Source organism: Babylonia areolata, chromosome 1 (assembly GCF_041734735.1).
Source record: "Babylonia areolata isolate BAREFJ2019XMU chromosome 1, ASM4173473v1, whole genome shotgun sequence".
Taxonomy (NCBI): domain Eukaryota; kingdom Metazoa; phylum Mollusca; class Gastropoda; order Neogastropoda; family Buccinidae; genus Babylonia; species Babylonia areolata.
Window position 1 is genome coordinate 79,871,621 of NC_134876.1, and position 19,488 is coordinate 79,891,108.

Sequence of the window (19,488 nt, forward strand, 5' to 3'; positions counted from 1 at the left end):
GTGGATGTCAGAGCACAGTGATGCAGGATGCAGTGGGTGTCAGAGCACTGTGATACAGTGGATGTCAGAGCACAGTAATGCAGGATGCAGTGGGTGTCAGAGCACAGTGATGCAGGATGCAGTGGGTGTCAGAGCACAGTGATGCAGGATACAGTGGGTGTCAGAGCACACTAATGCAGTGGGTGTCAAAGTACAGTAATGCAGGATGCAGTGGGTATCCTGCAGTGGGTGTCAGAGCACAGTGATGCAGGATGCAGTGGGTATCCTGCAGTAGATGTCAGAACACAGTGATGCAGGATGCAGTGGATGTCAGAACACAGTAATGCAGTGGGTGTCAGAGCACAGTGATGCAGGATGCAGTGGGTATCCTGCAGTAGATGTCAGAGCACAGTGATGCAGGATGCAGTGGATGTCAGAGCACAGTGATGCAGGATGCAGTGGATGTCAGAACACAGTGATGCAGGATGCAGTGGGTGTCAGAACACAGTGATGCAGGATGCAGTGTGTGTCAGAGCAAAGTAATGCAGAATGCAGTGGGTGTCAGAGCAATGCAGGATGCAGTGGGTGTCAGAACAATGCAGGATGCATTGGGTGTCAGAGCACTGTGATACAGTGGATGTCAGAGCACAGTAATGCAGGATGCAGTGGGTGTCAGAGCACTGTGATGCAGGATGCAGTGGGTGTCAGAGCACTGTGATACAGTGGGTGTCAGAGCACAGTGATGCAGGATGCAGTGGGTGTCAGAGCACAGTAATGCAGGATGCAGTGGGTGTCAGAACACAGTAATGCAGTGGGTGTCAGAGCACAGTAATGCAGGATGCAGTGGGTGTCAGAGCACAGGATGCAGTGGGTGTCAGAACACAGTAATGCAGGATGCAGTGGGTGTCAGAGCACAGTAATGCAGGATGCAGTGGGTGTCAGAGCACTGTGATACAGTGGATGTCAGAGCACAGTAATGCAGGATGCAGTGGGTGTCAGAGCACAGTAATGCAGGATGCAGTGGGTGTCAGAGCACAGTGATGCAGGATGCAGTGGGTGTCAGAGCACAGTGATGCAGGATGCAGTGGATGTCAGAGAACAGTGATGCAGGATGCAGTGGATGTCAGAGAACAGTGATGCAGGATGCAGTGGGTGATCAATCAGGGTGGAGTGGTGGCCTAATGGTAAGACATCCACCAAGGAAGTGAGATAATCTGAGTGTGCAGGATCCAATACCACACCTGCCAGAATTTTCTCCCTGCTCCACTGGACCTTTGGTGGTGGTCTGGACACTCACCATTTGGATGAGAGGATAAACTGAGGTCCTGTATGTAGCATGCACTTAGCGCATGTAAAATAACCCACAGCAACAAGAGAGTTGTCCTTGGCAAAAAGTCTTTTGAAAAATACACTTTGACAGTTAAGCAATAGCCATGCAGTTAAAGCGTTGGACTGACAATCTAAGGGTTCCAGGTTCCAATCTCGATAATGGTGCCTGGTGGGTGAAGGGTGGAAATTTTTCCGATCTCCCAGGTCAACATATGTGCAGACCTGCTAGTGCCTGAACCCCCTTTGTGTGTATGCACATGCAGAAGCTTAAATACACACATTAAAGATCCTGTAATCCATGTCAGCATTCAGTGGGTTTTGGAAACAAGAACATACCCAGCATGCACACCCCCAGAAAGGAGTGTGCACGGTAAATAAACAAAATGGTCATGCATGTAAAATGTGACATATCTGTCTGAGTGTGTATGTGTGTGTTCCTGAAATCTGCTTGAATGACACAGGAAACGAATGATGAGTGCCCTATAGCAGCCGTGAGTTGGCTCTACCCAGGTAGGCAGTCCTGTAGTGCAAATGACCCCGAGTTTGTTAAGCACTTAGAGCTTGGTTTCCGACCAAGGATACATGTTATATATAAGTATCCATGTCAAACCAGAATCAAATCAAATACACTGGCAGGCAGAGAAAAAGGTGTTGAGGCTGCACTTTGGTGACACACTCTTCCTGGAGAGGGCAGCCCGAATTTCAACAGAGAAATCTATTTTGACAAAAAGTAATACAATACGATATGATGCAATACAATACAATATGATACGATACAATCCGATACAATACGATACGATATGATATGATACAATACGATACAATGCAAAGCGATGCGATGTGATACGATACAATACGATATGACACGATGTGGTGTGATGCGATATGATAATTTGCGATTTGATACAATGCAATGCAATACAATACGATGCGATACAACATGATGCTATGTGATACAATATGAAACGATATGATACCCATGCAAAGCAAAAAAGCAGTGTGGTACAATACAGTTATATTTTTGTGTGTCTGTTTTTTTCGCAGATGGCAGGGACCACACTCCATGCTGCATGGAGCAGAATGTGAAAGAGATCTGTTATGGGATGTGTGTGTTGAATGCACCGGGTCGTTTGGACGAGCGCTACCTTGCTTGTCTGAATGACACGGCTAAAATTGTCAGCTGCTTCGAGGAAGGATTGGGTGAGCCCATTGTATGTTTAAGGTGTACCACGATGTGATTGTTTCTGTTCACTGCTGAGAAATGTCTTGTCATGGATTCGTTTGTTTGTTGTTTTTTTGTTGTTTTTTTAGCTTTTCCTTGCCTGTCATGCTTTCGTGGATGACTTTTTACTTACTGCCCATGATTTGTGTTGATATGATATTTATTACTGCTCCCCCCCCCCACCCCCCCCCCCCCCCACCCGCCCCCATTCTGCCATGCACAGCCACATCCAAGTTTATTGACACACAGACACACATGTAGACACATATGCACAGACACACACACAGATACACGCATACACACACATGCACACACACACACACATAAACACACACACACACACACACACACACACACACACACACTCACACACACACACTCATGCAGAATCTTTCATGACTATCCTTCTTCTGGATATGTTTGTTTCATCTCACTCACACTCCACTAGCAACCAAGGCGTAGTGAATGATCATTTTCAGTGGATTTGTTGTTGCTGTGGCTTCAGAGGATCTTGTGCGCATGCCTGAGGAAGTGACTGTGACCAGCATCACCGCCTTCACCATCACTGTGCAGTGGAGTAACCCTGAGACTGGGCCCACGCCTGATACGTATGAAGTCTACCTCGCATCGGATTCTTTCACAAGGAAGGTGTGTGTGTGTGTGTGTGTGTGTGTGTGTGTGTGTGTGTGTGTGTGTGTGTGTGTGTATGTGTGTGTGTGTGTGTGTGTGTGTGTGTTTGTGTGTGTGTGTGTTTGTGTGTGTGGGTGTGTGTGTGCTTGTGCATGCGATTGCATGTGTGTGTTTTTTTCTATGTGTTTTAGTGTATGTGTGTGTGTGTGCATCTGTGTTTATGTGTGTGTATGTGTGTGTGTGTGTGTGTGTGTGTATGTGTGTGTATGTGTGTGTGTGTGTGTGTGTGTGTGTTTGTGGCAGGGGTAGGGGGGTTAAGAGCGAAGGGGTATATGGTGGGAGAGTTAGGGGATGAATTGGATATCTTGAGAGTCAGTCCAAGTTTACCCAAGAACCAGTAAAAGAATGACATATTTTCTTGCATGTGACTGGGCAGCACAGTATTTAGCCTGCTCCAAGCACCCCCCCATTCCATCCCCCCCCCATTCCCCCCAATCCTGTCTGTTGATTAGAATTAATCATGGTTGATTATGAAGGAAAAGTTCTGTTAAGTTTTGCTTTGTTTTCGTCAGAGATTTCACAGCTTTCTGTTTCAGTTTCAGTTTCACTTTCTCAAGGAGGCGTCACTGCGTTCGGACAAATCCATACACGCTACACCACATCTGTTGAGCAGATGCCTGACCAGCAGCATAACCCAACGCGCTTAGTCAGGCCTTGAGTGCATGCTTACATATTTGTGTACCTATGAAAGTGGATTTCATTTTACGTAATTTCGCCAGAGGACAACACTCTCGTTGCCATGGGTTCTTTTTCAGTGCGCCAAGTGCGTGCTGCACACGGGACCTCGGTTTATCGTCTCATCCGAAAGACTAGACGCTCAGTTTGATTTTCCAGTCAAACTTAGGAGAAAGGGCGAGAGCGGGATTCGAACCCACACCCTCACGGACTCTCTGTATTGGCAGCTGAGCGTCTTAACCATTCTGCCACCTTCCTCCTGCTTTCTTTGCTGAGCCAGTGAACAGTATTTACACTTTGCCTCCCACTGGTGAATTCTTCTGTTTCTACACTTTCAGACAACCACCACAGGCCAGGTGATAGTGTTACAGGATCTAGAACCAAAGACAGAGTACTCTTTGACACTGAAGTCTAGGTTGAACGGGACATCAAGTCCGCCAACTCAGGCAATTACTGTCCATACTACAGATACTGGTAAGTATACACAAACACCCACACTGTTCCACCGTTCACAGCGTTGATTTCTTTGACATGCTCAGACACCAGAAAGTAATCGGACTTTATAAAAATGCATTCACTCTCTTTTATTGGACACCAGTCTGCAAAAAAAAAAGGAATGTGAAACTTTGTTTCATTTTTGCATCTCTTTTTTTTATGCTATGGTTTGAACTATTTGAACAACATCATTTCAACACACACACTCTGCTACACATAGATGCCATGTTCTTTCATGTATTTTTCCATCATGAAATGTCATTTGTATTTCAGAGAATGACCTTTTATTTTAAAATGCGTTTGTGTTCATACGTACTTGCATTTATGCAAGCGTATGCATAAACGTGTGTTGGAATAGCATTTTTGTGTGTGCATATTTTTTTCATGTTTTTAAGGTAACATTCATATAAAGTGTAGTTGTTGTTTTTTTTGTGTGTGTGTGTATATGTGTGTGTGAATTAATTAGTGAGTGTGAGGTGTTTTTTTTTAACTTTGCATTTTATGTGTGTGTGTTGGCACTTCCATTGTGTCACTGTGTTACTCAGGCATATCTTTTTCTGGTCTTTGTTGTTTTCACATTTGTGTCAAATATTTGCAGGTGTCAAAAGTCCGTTCATACCCAGTGTTCCCACAAATGCTAGCCGTGCACTATGGAACAGCAGGGAACGTAAGTTCTCATATTTATCCACATTTTTGTGCTTTGTTTTGATTCATAGTCAAACAGATCTCAATACAGTTTTTTTTTTTTACAATGTCCTGTTTTTTTCTTCTTTTTTATGTTTGATACAAAATTTGATCTGCTTGTATTAAAACAAAAAAACAAACAAACAAAAAATGTACTGTCCATCTTCGATACAAAATCCATCAGGCTTGAAAATTGTTTGAAAATGTATTTTCAAAGGGTTTGCCAGCTTTTGTGCACAATGAAACCATGTCACCTTTATGTACTCAGTGAGCTTTGATCTCTGTAAGTGTGCAAGGCTTTTTTTTCAAGTCTTGTTCCTTGTTTTTCTATTTTCATTTCTCCATTTCTTTCTGTCTTTCATTTTGTCCTCCATCTTTTTTTAGATTTTTTATTTGTTTTGTATTTATTCATTCATTAAAAGGATCTGTTTGTTCATTCATCGATATACTTATGTGTTGTCATTTGTGTATCACACAGATATGGTTCTGTTTGTCCAGTCTGTGTACAACTCAAACATGGCTATCTATATCCAGACTGCATCATTTATGTATAATTCGGACATGGTTATCTATATCCATATTGCATCATTTTGTATATAAATCAGACATGTTTATCTGTATCCAGACTGCATCTTTTGTGTATAATTCAGACATATTTATCTGTATCCAGACCACATTGTTTGTTTATAACACAGATATTGTTATTCGTGTGCAGTCTAAGTCATTTGCATGTAACACAGACATGATTGTGTATATCCAGACTGAGTCATATGGGTGTAACACAGACATGGTTTTGTGTATCCAGACTGAGTCATTTGCATGTAACACAGACATGGTTTTGTGTATTCAGACTGCATCATTTGCGTGTAACACAAACATGGTTGTGTGTATCCAGACTGCTGTCGGAGCAGTGGCATAAAGGAGGAGTGTCAGCCTCTGTGTCTGAACCAGCCCAGCACAGCTGCCAACTGCACCATGGAAAACCAGAAAATTCTGGCCTGTGCTGCAGGTAAAATGCTTCGTATTCTAATGGCACAGAAAGCTGTGATTTGTGCACAGACATTAACTTGTAAGTGCAACATGCGCTTGCATGCACACACACACACACACACACACACACACACACAAGCATACATGTGTACACAATTTCACTTGAACAAATACGTGTGTTATAAATCCAGTAATCCATGTTAGCACTTGGTGGGTTATGGTAGCATGAATACACCTACATGTACACCCCCTCGTATGGCTGCCCACAGGGCAGGGTTAAAAAAATGAATGATCATGCATGTAAAGGCCCACTGGTGGATGACAGTGAATATAGTTGCAGCCCTGGGATGTAGAAGATGAAGACAGAATAACTTTATGATTCCAATCAAGAAATAAACCCCAGTACAAACAAAATGCTCTGTAACATTTTGTGTATTAATTGTGTTTTAGTTCATAGGTTCTGATACAGCTGAGTGCATGGTCATCATGGCCGTCTATATGGGGTTTTGGATCTGCCTGTGACAACTTACCATTTCTTTTCTTTTCTTTCTTTCTTTCTTTCTTTTTTGCTGCCCCATCATCTGCACCATTTCCGTGGCATTACTCCCATGCCGCTCATTTAGATTCCCCCATACAAGGCCACACCTGGGTTTGTCCGTCACAGTTCCAGCATTGGCAGTCCGCAGGGAACCATCGATGTTAGGTTGCTAGGGGGCCACACACCAGAGGAGACCCTGCACTGCTGCTGAGTCACTTCGGTGGTGTTCAGTGGTGCCTGTTTGACATTCTGATTCAACGTACTTAGGACACCACCTACTAAAGCCCCATACTAACGATAGTGATGGCTTAGTCGCAGAGCCAGACTGAGTTAGCATCCCTCCCAGTGTGGAGACCACCACCACATCCCTCAAACAACAGTGCCCCATGAATCTGCTGACACTGAAGACACTGACAGGACTCACCCCAAGCACAGAAGTGGAGAGGTATCGAAACTGAGGTCACCATGAGAGCAGGGCATGAAAGCCCACAGACTTTGAGACTGTTTTGTTTATATTGATGATGATGAAGGAGGAGGAGGATGATGATGACGATGTTGCTGTGGAGGTTCATTTTGGTTTGGGACTGCATGACAAGGCTGTACTCTACGCTTCCTGTCATAATGATATCCCGGCGTTAACCAGGCCTGAGAGATACAGACACTTGACTCTGGGTAGGAGCCAGCCACGGGCCGAAAAACCCACCTCCGCTGGGATTCGAACCCGCGTTCTCCCAGCCATCAGTCCGCAATGCTAACCACTTCGCCACGGCGGCTGGTACTTACCATTTATTGTTTCAGTCTCAAGGCTTGACTAAGCGCGTTGGGTTATGCTGCTGGTCAGGCATCTGCTTAGCAGATGTGGTGTAGCGTATATGGATTTGTTCCAACGCAGTAACACCACCTTGAGTTACTGAACTGAACATTTTCAGTCTCTCTGCTGATGCGTGAAAGAAAGTTATAAAGAATGAAAGAAGGAAAGAAAGAAAAGAAATGGGAAAGTAAGAAAGAAAGATATGCTATGGCAGAATCGGTGAGGTGTTGGACTTCTGATCCAGTGTTCACCAGTGACCAGGGTTCGATGTCCTCTTTCACCAGCATGGTGTTGTGTCCTTTGGAAAGGCACTTTACTTTCATTTTCCTCACTCCAACCAGGTGTGAATGGGCACCTGACGTAGGCCAGGGAAGGTTTGAACTGTGAATTGTATTGTGTTACTTTTTTGTTGTCATCACAACAGATTTCTCTGTGTGAAATGCGGGCTGCTTTCTCCAGAGAGAGTGCATCGCTACACTGAGAGTGTCACCCATTCTTCAGTTGTTTTTTTTTGGTCTGTCTTCAATTTTATTTGTTTTCCTATCAAAGTTGATTTTTCAGAATTTTGTCGGGGACAAGCCTTTTGTTGCCGTGGGTTCTTTTATGTGCGCTAAGTGCATGCTGCACACGGGACCTCGGGGTTTATCGTCTCATCCGAATGACTAGCATCCAGACCACCGCTCAGGGTCTAGTGGAGGGGGAGAAAATACTGGTGGCTATGGGATTCAAGCCAGTGCACTCAGATTCTCTTGCTTCATAGGCAGAAGTGTTACGTCTAGGCCAATACTCCACATTATGGCGGAAGGAGAGGATTGGGCCCCAGGTCCTACAAACTGTGGATTGAGTTCATTGTCCCTGATGGCTGTAAAAGGCTATAGGTCATTCAAGCAGAACCTTTTTCAAGAAAGAAGAGAGAGTATGAGTTCAGCAGCAGCAGCAGTGTGTAGTAACGGTGGTGTGCAGATGGACATGACCACAGTGCCTGTTGTCGGGAGGAGGGGTTGGTGGAGGACTGTGTCCCTCTGTGCAGTGGTCGCACCTTCTCCAACTTCTCCGTCAGGCAGGCCGGCTGCCTTGCCGAGGACAGCCTCACCATCATCACCTCCTGCTTCCTCTCCAACACAGGTAGTGTGGGGATCTCTTCTGATATTGCTAGCTTCAGTCATGTGCATGCATTGCTTCTGATATCTCTAGCTTGGGTACATTGCTTCTGACACCACTCGCTTGGGTAGTGTGGGTACATTGCTTCTGACATCTCTAGCTTGGGTAGTGTGGGTGCATTGCTTCTGATATCTCTAGTGTATGTAGTGTGGGTATATTGCTTCTGACATCTCTAGCTTGGGTACATTGCTTCTGACATCACTAGCTTGGGTAGTGTGGGTACATTGCTTCTGACGTCTCTAGCTTGGGTAGTGTGGGTACATTGCTTCTGACATCTCTAGTTAGGGTAGTGTGAGTGCATTGCATTTGACGACTCTAGCTTGGGTAGTGTGGGTACATCACTTCTGACATCTCTAGCTTTTGGTAGTGTGGGTACATTGCTACTGACATCTCTAGCTCTCTAGCTTTGGGTTGTGTGGGTACATCTCTTCTGACATCTCTAGCTTGGGTAGTGTGGGTACATCTCTTGTGACATCTCTAGCTTCGGTAGTGTGGGTACATTGCTTCAGACGTCTCTAGCATGGGTAGTGTGGGTACATTGTTTCTGACGTCTCTAGCATGGGTAGTGTGGGTACATTGCTTCTGACGTCTCTAGCATGGGTAGTGTGGGTACATTGCTTCTGACGTCTCTAGCATGGGTAGTGTGGGTACATTGCTTCTGACATCTCTAGCTAGGGTAGTGTGGGTACATTGCATTTGACGACTCTAGCTTGGGTAGTGTGGGTACATCACTTCTGACATCTCTAGCTCAGGTAGTGTGAGTACATTGCTTCTGAATCTTTGGCTTTGGTAGTGTGGGTACATTGCTTTTGACATCTCTAGCTTTGGGTTGTGTGGGTACATTGCTACTGACATCTCTGGCTTTGGGTAGTGTGGGTACATTGCTACTGACATCTCTAGCTTTGGGTAGTGTGGGTACATTGCTACTGACATCTCTAGCTTTGGGTAGTGTGGGTACATTGCTACTGACATCTCTAGCTTTGGGTAGTGTGGGTACATTGCTACTGACATCTCTAGCTCTCTGGCTTTGGGTTGTGTGGGTACATCTCTTCTGACATCTCTAGCTTGGGTAGTGTGGGTACATTGCTTCTGACATCTCTAGCTTTTGGTAGTGTGGGTACATTGCTTCTGACATCTCTAGCTTGGGTAGTGTGGGTACATTGCTTCTGACATTTCTAGCTTTGGTAGTGTGGGTACATTACTTCTGGCATCTCTAGCTTAGGTAATTTGGGTACATCACCGGATGCTCTCTGGCTAAGGTAATGTGGATATGTTGCTTGTGACGTCACTGCAGGTAACTTGGGTATGTAGCTTGTGACTTATCTGCCATGGGTAAAGTGTATATTGCTTTTGAGTGTGTGTGTGTGTGTGTGTGTGTGTGTGCACTTGTGCCTGTATGTATATGTGTGTGTGTGTGTTTCCAGGCTTGTTGCCTGCAGCACCAAAAGGCTTCACGGTGGTGAACGGGGACAGAATGGCGACTCTGCAGTGGAGTGGGGCAGAGAGGTGTGGGGATGACTGTGTGTATGATGTGCACTACTGGAGAGCCTTCACCACGGACCCCAGTGACTACACCACTTTGTGGGTGAGTTCTCTCAGGGGTGCTTATGTGGCATCAGTTGTCTGTGCATCTTGCTGAAGGCTGAGATTGAACAGAATACCCTCAGATTGAATGTGTAATGCTGTAATGGTTCATAGCTTTGGTGCCTGACATTTTTGGCTGTGATGGAAAAAAAACAACCCCCCAAAACAAAGCTCGCAGTTGTTTCTGAACCTGATGTTGCACCTAAATTCAGGTTTATGAATGTGTGTGTGTGTGTGTGTGTGTGTGTGTGTGTGTGTGTGTTCATTTGTGTGTTTGTGTGTGTGTGTGTGTGTGTGTGTGTGTGTGCATTTGTGTGTGTTTGTATGTGTGTGTGTGTGTGGGTACACGTTTCATTTGATTACAGGATGTGACATCTCCGTACATGGCCTCAGGCCTGGACATTGGAGGGAAGTACACATTCACCGTGACGGCTCGGCACATCAACGGCAGTGGACCCGCAGCACCCTGGCAGACCCTCTTCTTTGGCATCATGAGTAGGTGTCTGGAGCACGGGGAGGGGAGAGGGGGCTGGGTGGGGGGCAGGGGGGTGCGCGGGTAGGAGGCATGGTCTGAAAGAAAAAGAAAGAAAGGGAGGACGAGAATTACTGATATGTGTATGTGTGAAGAAAAAGAGAGGGAGTGAGAGTTACATACATGTGTGTGTAAGTACTTTATGTGTGTGTGTGTGTGTGTTTGTATGTGTTTGTGTGTGTGTGTGTTGTGTGTGTATGTGTGTGTGATTGATTGGTTCATTTTAAAGTCCTTTTTTTTAATGGATAATTGATATTATGTTGGAAAAAAGTCAAATGTAAGAGAGTGTGTGTATGTGTGTATATATGCAATGGTGCATGTGTGTGTGTTTTGTATTCCAGTTTATGTTTTTATTCTCAAGTAATATTAGGTGGGAAGGGAGTGTAGTCCATGTGTGTGTGTGTGTGTGTGTGTGTGTGTGTGTGTGTGTGTGTGTGTGCAAGCACATGCCATATGTGTGCATGTGTATGTGCATGCGTGTGCTCATGTGAATGTAAATCCTGTTTGTTTAAGGTATACAGAAGTGCCATGCAGTGTGATTAATGCATGCATTTTTATTTGTTTGTTCGTTTGTTTAGTACATATTATGCCTTTTAGATGCAGACTTCACACAAGGGTAAAATCTTTCAAACTGCAGTGTCTGTCTCAGAACTGCCTTTAAAGCAAAAAGAAAAAAAAGAAAAAGAAAAAAAAAGAAAAATGAAAAGACATTTTTTGTGTGTCCACTCTTTCGCTTTCAGGCCCAGAGATGGTCATTGCACAGAGGCCTGACGCTCCAGGCAGCATTTACAACCAAGGCGCTGACGTGACGCTCATCTGTGAGGTCCTCAACTTCCCTCACAGACTGACCTACGCCTGGTACCATCGTGGCCACCCTCTCCGGATCACGGACCGTGTGCTGTTCCTGAACGGCGTGAACAGCATGTCTGAGGGCAACTACACCTGTTCGGCATCCATTGCTGACTTCACGCTGAAAACAACCTCGTTTCTCAACATTCGATGTAAGCTGTGAACAGCAGATGTTGTTGTGGTGTTTATCCCACCCCCTCCCCTTTATCCATTGTCTGCCTTGTTTTGATTGTTTGATAATGATAATCAGTTCAGTTCAATTACTCAAGGAGGCGTCACTGCGTTTGGACAAATCCATGTACGCTAAACCACATCTGCTGAGCAGATGCCTGACCATCAGCATAACCCAATGCGCTGAAATGATAAAAACAATCATAATAATGTTAGTAATAGTAATAATAGTAATGATAATAATGATGCAGTTTGACACTCACACACAGAGATTACAATTTAAAAAAAACCGTTATACAGGCAGATACATAAGCACACATGCCATGAATGAAGTACACTATACACGAACAAGCATATGCACATGCTGACATGCAAACAAACGTACCTGCCCATGCACACACGTGACCAGCAGTTCACAAAAAGCACATTAGGCCATAGGATGGTAGGCAGAGTGGAGCAGGTGTGTTCTGAGGGAATTTTTTTAATTAAATTGGGGAACCAGGGAGAGAGAAGGGGGTTTAGTTTCATTCTACTAGACCAACAGAAATAGCTTTGACCTTGTGATTTAGTTTGTTCGTTTTTGACATTTTGGCTTTTATGTTGCAAAGATTGGGTTGGATCAGGATTCTTCTTGCAAGTCCTTGCATTCACTGACACATGTTTGTTATGAACAATGTTTGAAATCCCTATGACTTTATGTATGATAAGAGGCAAACTGCATTTGTGTTTGATGATAAGATATAATTTGTAAAAAAAATTAAGTCATACATTACACAATCTTTGCTGAATTGTCCATTGACCCCTGAAAATGGAGTATGGTTGCCAGCATGGTGCAGGAAAAATAGTCATACACATAAATGTCCACTCATACATACAAGTGAATGTGGGCATTGCAGCAGATGAATGCAGAAGAATAAGAAGAACAGTCCAGATCTGTTCTTCTTTTGCCTAGCTGATTGATAGATTAAGTGACTGATTGATTGATTGGTTGGTTGGTTAATTTAGACAAACCCATGCCGAGCTGGTAAACTGATTGATGGATTGGTTGGTTGGTTAATTCAGACAAACCCATGCTGAGCTAATAAACTGATTGATTATTTGGTTGGTTGGTTGGTTGGTTGGTTCAGACAAACCCATGCTGAGCTAACAAAGTAATTTATTGATTGGTTGGTTTAGACAAACCCATGCTGAGATAATAAACTGATTGATTGATTGGTTGGTTGGTTGGTTAATTCAACCCACCCCAAGCTGAGCTAGTAACCTGATTGATTGATTGACTGGTTGGTTCGTTCAGACAACCCCAAGCTGAGCTACCACAGTGTCCACACCGCCAGGCCCAATGTGGGTGCAGAGGCTGTTCTGGAGCTGTGGTTCCAAGGTCACCCTCAGACCAACGACCTGACCATGGTTTGGACCAAGGATGACAGTCCTGTCCGCGCGTCCTCACGGGTCTCCCTGTCTGCCGGGACAGTGCTGCAGAACGGCCTCACCTTTTTCAAGCTGAAGATTTCTGATGTTTTGCCTTCGGATTATGGATCCTACAGGTGTCGTGTCACCAACCAGTACTGGACCACTTCTGCACTTGTGACACTCATGGGTGAGAGGTCTTTGTTGTGCTGCTTTGTGATGTATTTTGTCCAATTTGAGTTTTAAGATGGGATCACAGTGATGATGATAAGTTTATTCACACAGCACTAAGTCTTGCGCAGTATTTACACAGCACTAAATCTTGTGCAGAAATGTACCAAAGGTCTTTCACAAGCATGCATAACTCTGAATCAGAGAGAAAAGATAAAACTTATCAACATATGTAGATACATGTCTGTAGAGACTGTGGACAGAAATGGGGAGGGTATGGAGGAGCAATTTTGGAAAGAAGGAGGCTCTGAGGCCAGATCTGAAAAAGATGAGTGCAAGGATTTGACACAGCCAAAGAGCGAATTGTTCCAAGTGCAAAATCATTCCAAGTGTATTGTTGCCCTTCATTACATGCTCCCTTGATAAATGGAGAGCATATACATTTCAGCACGTATCTGTGTTTCCAGCTAGGAAATAAGCACGGTCACTCATTATATGACAAACACGCATAATTCAAAACCATTTCAGTTTGTACTGTCCATTAGCTGTCAGATGATACTGATCTACGTTTTACATTGATCTTCAGTTTTTCTATTAGTTCCATTCCATATTTTAGATCACATGATAAGTGTTTACACCAAGTGCACCATTTGTTATTTCAGCATATTGCTGGAGTGATGGCCGAGAGGTAAGGCGTCCACCTTGGAAGCGAGAGAATCTGAGCGCTTTGGTTCGAATCATGGCTCAGCCGCCGATATTTTCTCCCCCTCCACTAGACCCTGAGTGGTGGTCTGGATGCTAGCCATTTGGATGAGACGATAAACCGAGGTCCCATGTGCAGCATGCTCTTAGCACATGTAAAAGAACCCACGACAACAAAATGGTTGTTCCTGGCAAAATTCTGTAGAAAAATCCACTTCGATAGGAAAAACAAATAAAACTGCACACAGAAAAAAAAGAAGAAAAAAGGGTGGCACTGTAGTATAGTGATACGCTCTCCCTGGGGAGAGTAGCCCAAATTTCACACAGAGAATCTGTTTTGATAAAAAGAAATACAAAATAATAAGAAAAAAAAAGGATTAAAAGGCTATGCTAGTTTTGAATAAAAGCTCATTTGTGTTTGCACATTTCTTCTGTCATTACTGCTGTGTGCACATGTCAAATGATTGTTTAAGGACAAGCCCAGAGCTTCCGTTTTTAGAGGAAGTGTCTGGGTTTGTTCCAATGTACCTTTTGTTTACCTGTGTGCTAGCTGAATGGATAACATAAGCAGGATTGACTTGAAGTTGTGTACCTTGTTTACGGAGACACTGACGACTCTTTATCGTTCGTTAATCCTTTACTCTCCTAGCCTAATTATTCTTTCATTGCCATGTATCGTTTGTGAATGAAGACAGAATCAAAGAAAAGTAATGGTGGTGGTGTATTATCAGACTACAAAAGATATCATTCACTTTTTAAAAAGTGTGCTGTCTGAAGAATGGTATATATCTATAAAGAATCATTATATATATATATATATATATATATTTTTTTTTTTTTTTCCCCCCCTCCAGATCCTGATACTATTCCATCTCCTCCCCCTCCATCTCCAGAGCAGAAGAGAAACATGACAGGTGAGAAATTATTATCATGATCAGTCTGTGTGTGGGAGGTTGGGGGGTAGGGGTGTGGGGTGAAGGGGTGTGTGTGTGTGTGTGTGAGTGTGAGTGTGTGTGTGTGTTTGTGTTGTATTGTTGTTGTTAATGCCATTGAATCTTACACACACACACACACACACACACACACACACACACACACAGTCCCTTTTCTTTTAAATTACTAATATATATTACACTAACTTTTTGATAGCTCATCACACTTTGTATGGATAAATGAGAGGGGGGAGTGGGAGAGTTTAAGACAGAAGTTTGTTTTTTTTTCACAAGTACATGTTCTTGAGGAAGATAAAAAAAAGGGATTTGGAGGGATTGGGAGGGAAACATGATTTAGAGAGGGAACTGTATGTTTCTGTAGCTTTGAACAGAAGTTGGTCCACTTTGCACATACACTTTAATTACAGTACACACACACACACATACACACACACACGCACACATGCACACACACACACACACACACACACACACACATGGATACTTCAGCCCTGAAACGGCCATTTGCAGCCAGCTGGACCATCAGTTGTTTCAGTTTCTCATGGAAGCATTCAGACAAATCCATATTCACTACACCACATCTGCTAGGTAGATGCCTGACTGCAGCATAACCCATTGTGCTAGTCACCTTGAGTGCATGCATATATTTTTGTGTACCTATCAGAGTGGATTTCTTTTACAGAATTTTGCCAGAGGCCAACAGTCTTGTTGTAATGGGTTATTTTTCAGTGCACCAGGTACTTGCTGCACACGGGACCTTCGTTTATCATCTCATCCGAATGTCTAGACGCTCAGTTTGATTTTCCAGTCAAACGTGGGAGAAAGGGTGAGAGCGGGAATCAGACACTGACCCTCACAGACACAGACCCTCACAGACACAGACCCTCACAGACAGACACTGACCCTCACAGACAGACACTGACCCTCACAGACAGACACTGACCCTCACAGACAGACACTGACCCTCACAGACACTGACCCTCACAGACACAGACCCTCACAGACACTGACCCTCACAGACACTGACTTGGCAGAAGAGCGTCTGCCACCTTCCTCCTCTACCAGCTACATGACCTCTGTTAGCAACATGATTTGATTCAATGAATACTTGAGGCGTTGAAAAAAGGAACACTTGTAACTTTACGATGGAAGCAAAATTGTAACATTTCCTTGTGAGGATGAAGTTGGGTGAAAGTGTGGGTTTGTACTTGAAAATAAGGGTCAGAATTGTAATAGACTTGTGTCATTTGTCATGGACAGATGTGGAAGTAACTGTGCTGTGCGTTGCAGAATGCTGTGCAGCAAGACAGGTGCCGGAACTGTGCATGCCCATCTGTACGATGGACTTGAGCATTGAGGTGGCGGTACAGGATCCTGACAAGCATAGCTATTGTCTCCTCTTTTTTGAAAAGCTCATCCAGTGTGCTGCAGGTAAGTCATTTGTGAATTTTATGTTCCTGCAATGAGGGCTTACTTTGAATGATAATTAGTAGAAAAATCTCAGCTGGTATGTGCAAGCATATGCTTATTGCCATGCACAAATTTGCAAGGATATACACATGCACACCCTGATCAGCACACATATATTTTGTGAGTAATATTATTAGGTAGTCAGTTAAAATAAATTGTGGTTTTGTTTTGCATGCATTTTCATGTCTTGTCTTATACAGATCATTTCCATGAGAGATTAAAATTTAAAAACATGCATTCTAAGAAAATTAATGTGTGCAACAGTCATTGTTTTGACTGATATAACACACACATGTATGCGCAAGCATGCGTACTCGCAATTGCATGTATGCACATACTTTCACTGTCTCTGTCAGTCAGGCTCCTGTATTTGCACTGGTTTGATACTTTGCTTTCAGGTGAAGGAGATCACACAATGTGCTGTGAAAAAGAAAATGTCCTTGGGAGCTGCATGCCGTTGTGCAAAGGACAAATTCCTCCCACAGCTGACATCACTGATGCTCCTCATCTGCTGAAATGTGTACCGGAGTATTCCAAAATTCTTGACTGCATGGAAACTGGATTTGGTAAGCATTGTTTTTGTTCTGTTGTTGCTTTCTGTGCGAGTAGAAATGAGCATTTGAATTGGGTTTGACTCAAGTTTGTGAGTACTAGTTTGTTGTGTGTGTGTGTGTGTGTGTGTGTGTGTGTGTGTGTGTGTGTGTGTGTGTGTGTGTGTGTGTGTGTGTGTGTGTTTGTGTGTGTGTTTGTGTGTGTAGTATAGTGGCGTGTGTGTGTGTGTGTGTGTGTGTGTGGGGAAGAGAATGCTGCCTACAAAGTCACAACCTCCAGCCTAACGATGGAAGTTGAAGCTGTGACACATGCCCTCCAGTGGCTATCGTCCTTCCATACGCCCGGAAACCAACATGCCATGATTCTAACCGACTCAATGAACCTCATACAGAAAATTGAAAACGGAATGGGAAGCCCAGAGTGGCATAACGCAATGCGCAACTTTCAGATTAAAAAACTCACATGGTCATACTGCCCGGGACATGCAGGTGTTAAGGGAAATGTGCGAGCTGACAGACTTGCTGGTAACGCAACACCAACGAGCGGCCTACATCTAGGAAAATCGGAAATCCTCAGAAAAGTCAAAGAATACCAAAAAGAACAGGTACAAGGCCATCACACCATCGATCGCCTCAAAGAAATAGAAGCAGAGAGAGGGAGCGGCCGCAAATCTAACATGAAAGGTAGAGCACGATGCTTTGCAAATCAAACAAATATCGGCATCATTTCCAAACCAACATTGCGCAAATTTCTTCAAAACGGAACAGAGTCTCTGTGGGCCTTTCCAAACACAATAGACCGAGCAACACACTAGACTAGAGATCTTTTCCCATCCCTCTTGCGGCCAGTCAGTGGCGGCTGTGTGTGTTTGTGTGTATGTGTGCTTTTGAGTGCGTTTGTGAATGCGCGAGAGTGAAACTGTACACAAGTGTCAGGAGAGATATGTGTACGTGTGTGTGTGTGTGTGTGTGTGTGTGTGTGTGTGTGTGAGGGGAGGTGGGAGTGCAGGGGGAGGTGGGGTAGAGGATGAGGTATGTGAGTGTATGCATGCCTACACTGTGGGAGCAACAGGATATTGGAACGTGTGTATATATATATATATATATATATATATATATATATATATACATATATATCTTTGTATGTACGTGTGTGGAGTTGGGGGTGGGAGATATGGGCGTATGTGTGTGTGCTTGTACAAGTAAGTGTTCATCTCTGTGAGTGTGTGTTTGTGTGTGTGTGTGTGTGCCGTGGAAGCTGCGATACGTAGACTAGAAATGAGTGTGTGGAGGAGGGGGTAGAGGAGGTGCAAGGTAATGTGTGTGTGTGTGTGTGTGTGTGTTGGAGCTCATGTACGTTTATATGTATTTGACTGTGCTTTCATATGTGCTTGTACAAGTAAGTGTTCATCTCTGTGAGTGTGTGTTTGTGTTTGTGTGTGTGTGTGTGCCGTGGAAGCTGCGATACTTAGACTAGAAATGAGTGTGTGGAGGAGGGGGGTAGAGGAGGTGCACGGTAATGCGTGTGTGTGTGTGTGTGTTGGAGCTCATGTACGTTTATATGTATTTGACTGTGCTTTCATATATGTGAAACTGCATGTCTGGTGCATTTCTGTTATGCATGTGTGGGTGTATGTGTGAATGTGTGTCTTCATTTTTTACATTTATTTGCTTATTTATCACCATTGTTGTCTTATTTATTTATTTATTTATGTTTTATTATTATCATTTTATTAGTATTACTAATATTATTACTACTACCTTTTTCTATATTATAATTATTATTTATTTATTTATTTATTTATTTATTTATGCAAGCTTATCTATTATTTATTCCCCCGTTTTTTTTTGTTTGTTTTTTTTTTTTTTGTTTTTTTTTTTTTGTGTGTGTGTGTGTGGTTGTGTGTGGTTTTTTTTTTTTTTTTTTTTTTTTTCCAAGGCCTGACTAAGCGCGTTGGGTTACGCTGCTGGTCAGGCATCTGCTTGGCAGATGTGGTGTAGCGTATATGGTTTTGTCCGAACGCAGTGACGCCTCCTTGAGCTACTGAAACTGAAACTGTGTGTGTGTGTGTGTGTGTGTGTGATATTGTGGGGTACCATTCTGATTGGTGATGTTGAGCGATATTGTGGGTACCATTCCGATTGGTGATGTTGAGTGATATTGTGGGGTACCATTCCGATTGTTGATGTGGAGCGATATTGTGGGGTACCATTCCGATTGCAATTGTTGATGTGGAGCGATATTGTGGGGTACCATTCTGATTGCAGTTGGTGATGTGGAGCGATATTGTGGGGTACCATTCCGATTGCAATTGTTGATGTGGAGCGATATTGTGGGGTACCATTCCGATTGCAATTGTTGATGTGGAGCGATATTGTGGGGTACCATTCTGATTGCAGTTGGTGATGTTGAGCAATATTGTGGGGTACCATTCTGATTGCAGTTGGTGATGTTGAGCGATATTGTGGGGTACCATTCCGATTGGTGATGTGGAGCGATATTGTGGGGTACCATTCCGATTGC

The 19,488-nt window shown here is 43.7% G+C and overlaps 1 protein-coding gene across 2 annotated transcripts in view; it reads left to right on the forward strand.

Moving 5' to 3' along the window:
- LOC143287909 (Ig-like and fibronectin type-III domain-containing protein 1) overlaps positions 1 to 19,488 on the forward strand; it is a 100,296-nt gene that overhangs the window by 65,451 nt on the left and 15,357 nt on the right. For both annotated transcript variants that reach the window (XM_076596160.1, XM_076596154.1), the window contains 13 exons: positions 2,353 to 2,508; positions 3,036 to 3,178; positions 4,234 to 4,369; positions 4,989 to 5,057; positions 5,970 to 6,083; positions 8,377 to 8,538; positions 9,999 to 10,159; positions 10,524 to 10,653; positions 11,431 to 11,691; positions 13,005 to 13,307; positions 14,845 to 14,904; positions 16,234 to 16,374; positions 16,812 to 16,979. In XM_076596160.1, the coding sequence (XP_076452275.1) occupies positions 2,353 to 2,508; positions 3,036 to 3,178; positions 4,234 to 4,369; positions 4,989 to 5,057; positions 5,970 to 6,083; positions 8,377 to 8,538; positions 9,999 to 10,159; positions 10,524 to 10,653; positions 11,431 to 11,691; positions 13,005 to 13,307; positions 14,845 to 14,904; positions 16,234 to 16,374; positions 16,812 to 16,979 (2,004 nt within the window). The remainder of the gene's footprint in view (positions 1 to 2,352; positions 2,509 to 3,035; positions 3,179 to 4,233; positions 4,370 to 4,988; positions 5,058 to 5,969; positions 6,084 to 8,376; positions 8,539 to 9,998; positions 10,160 to 10,523; positions 10,654 to 11,430; positions 11,692 to 13,004; positions 13,308 to 14,844; positions 14,905 to 16,233; positions 16,375 to 16,811; positions 16,980 to 19,488) is intronic.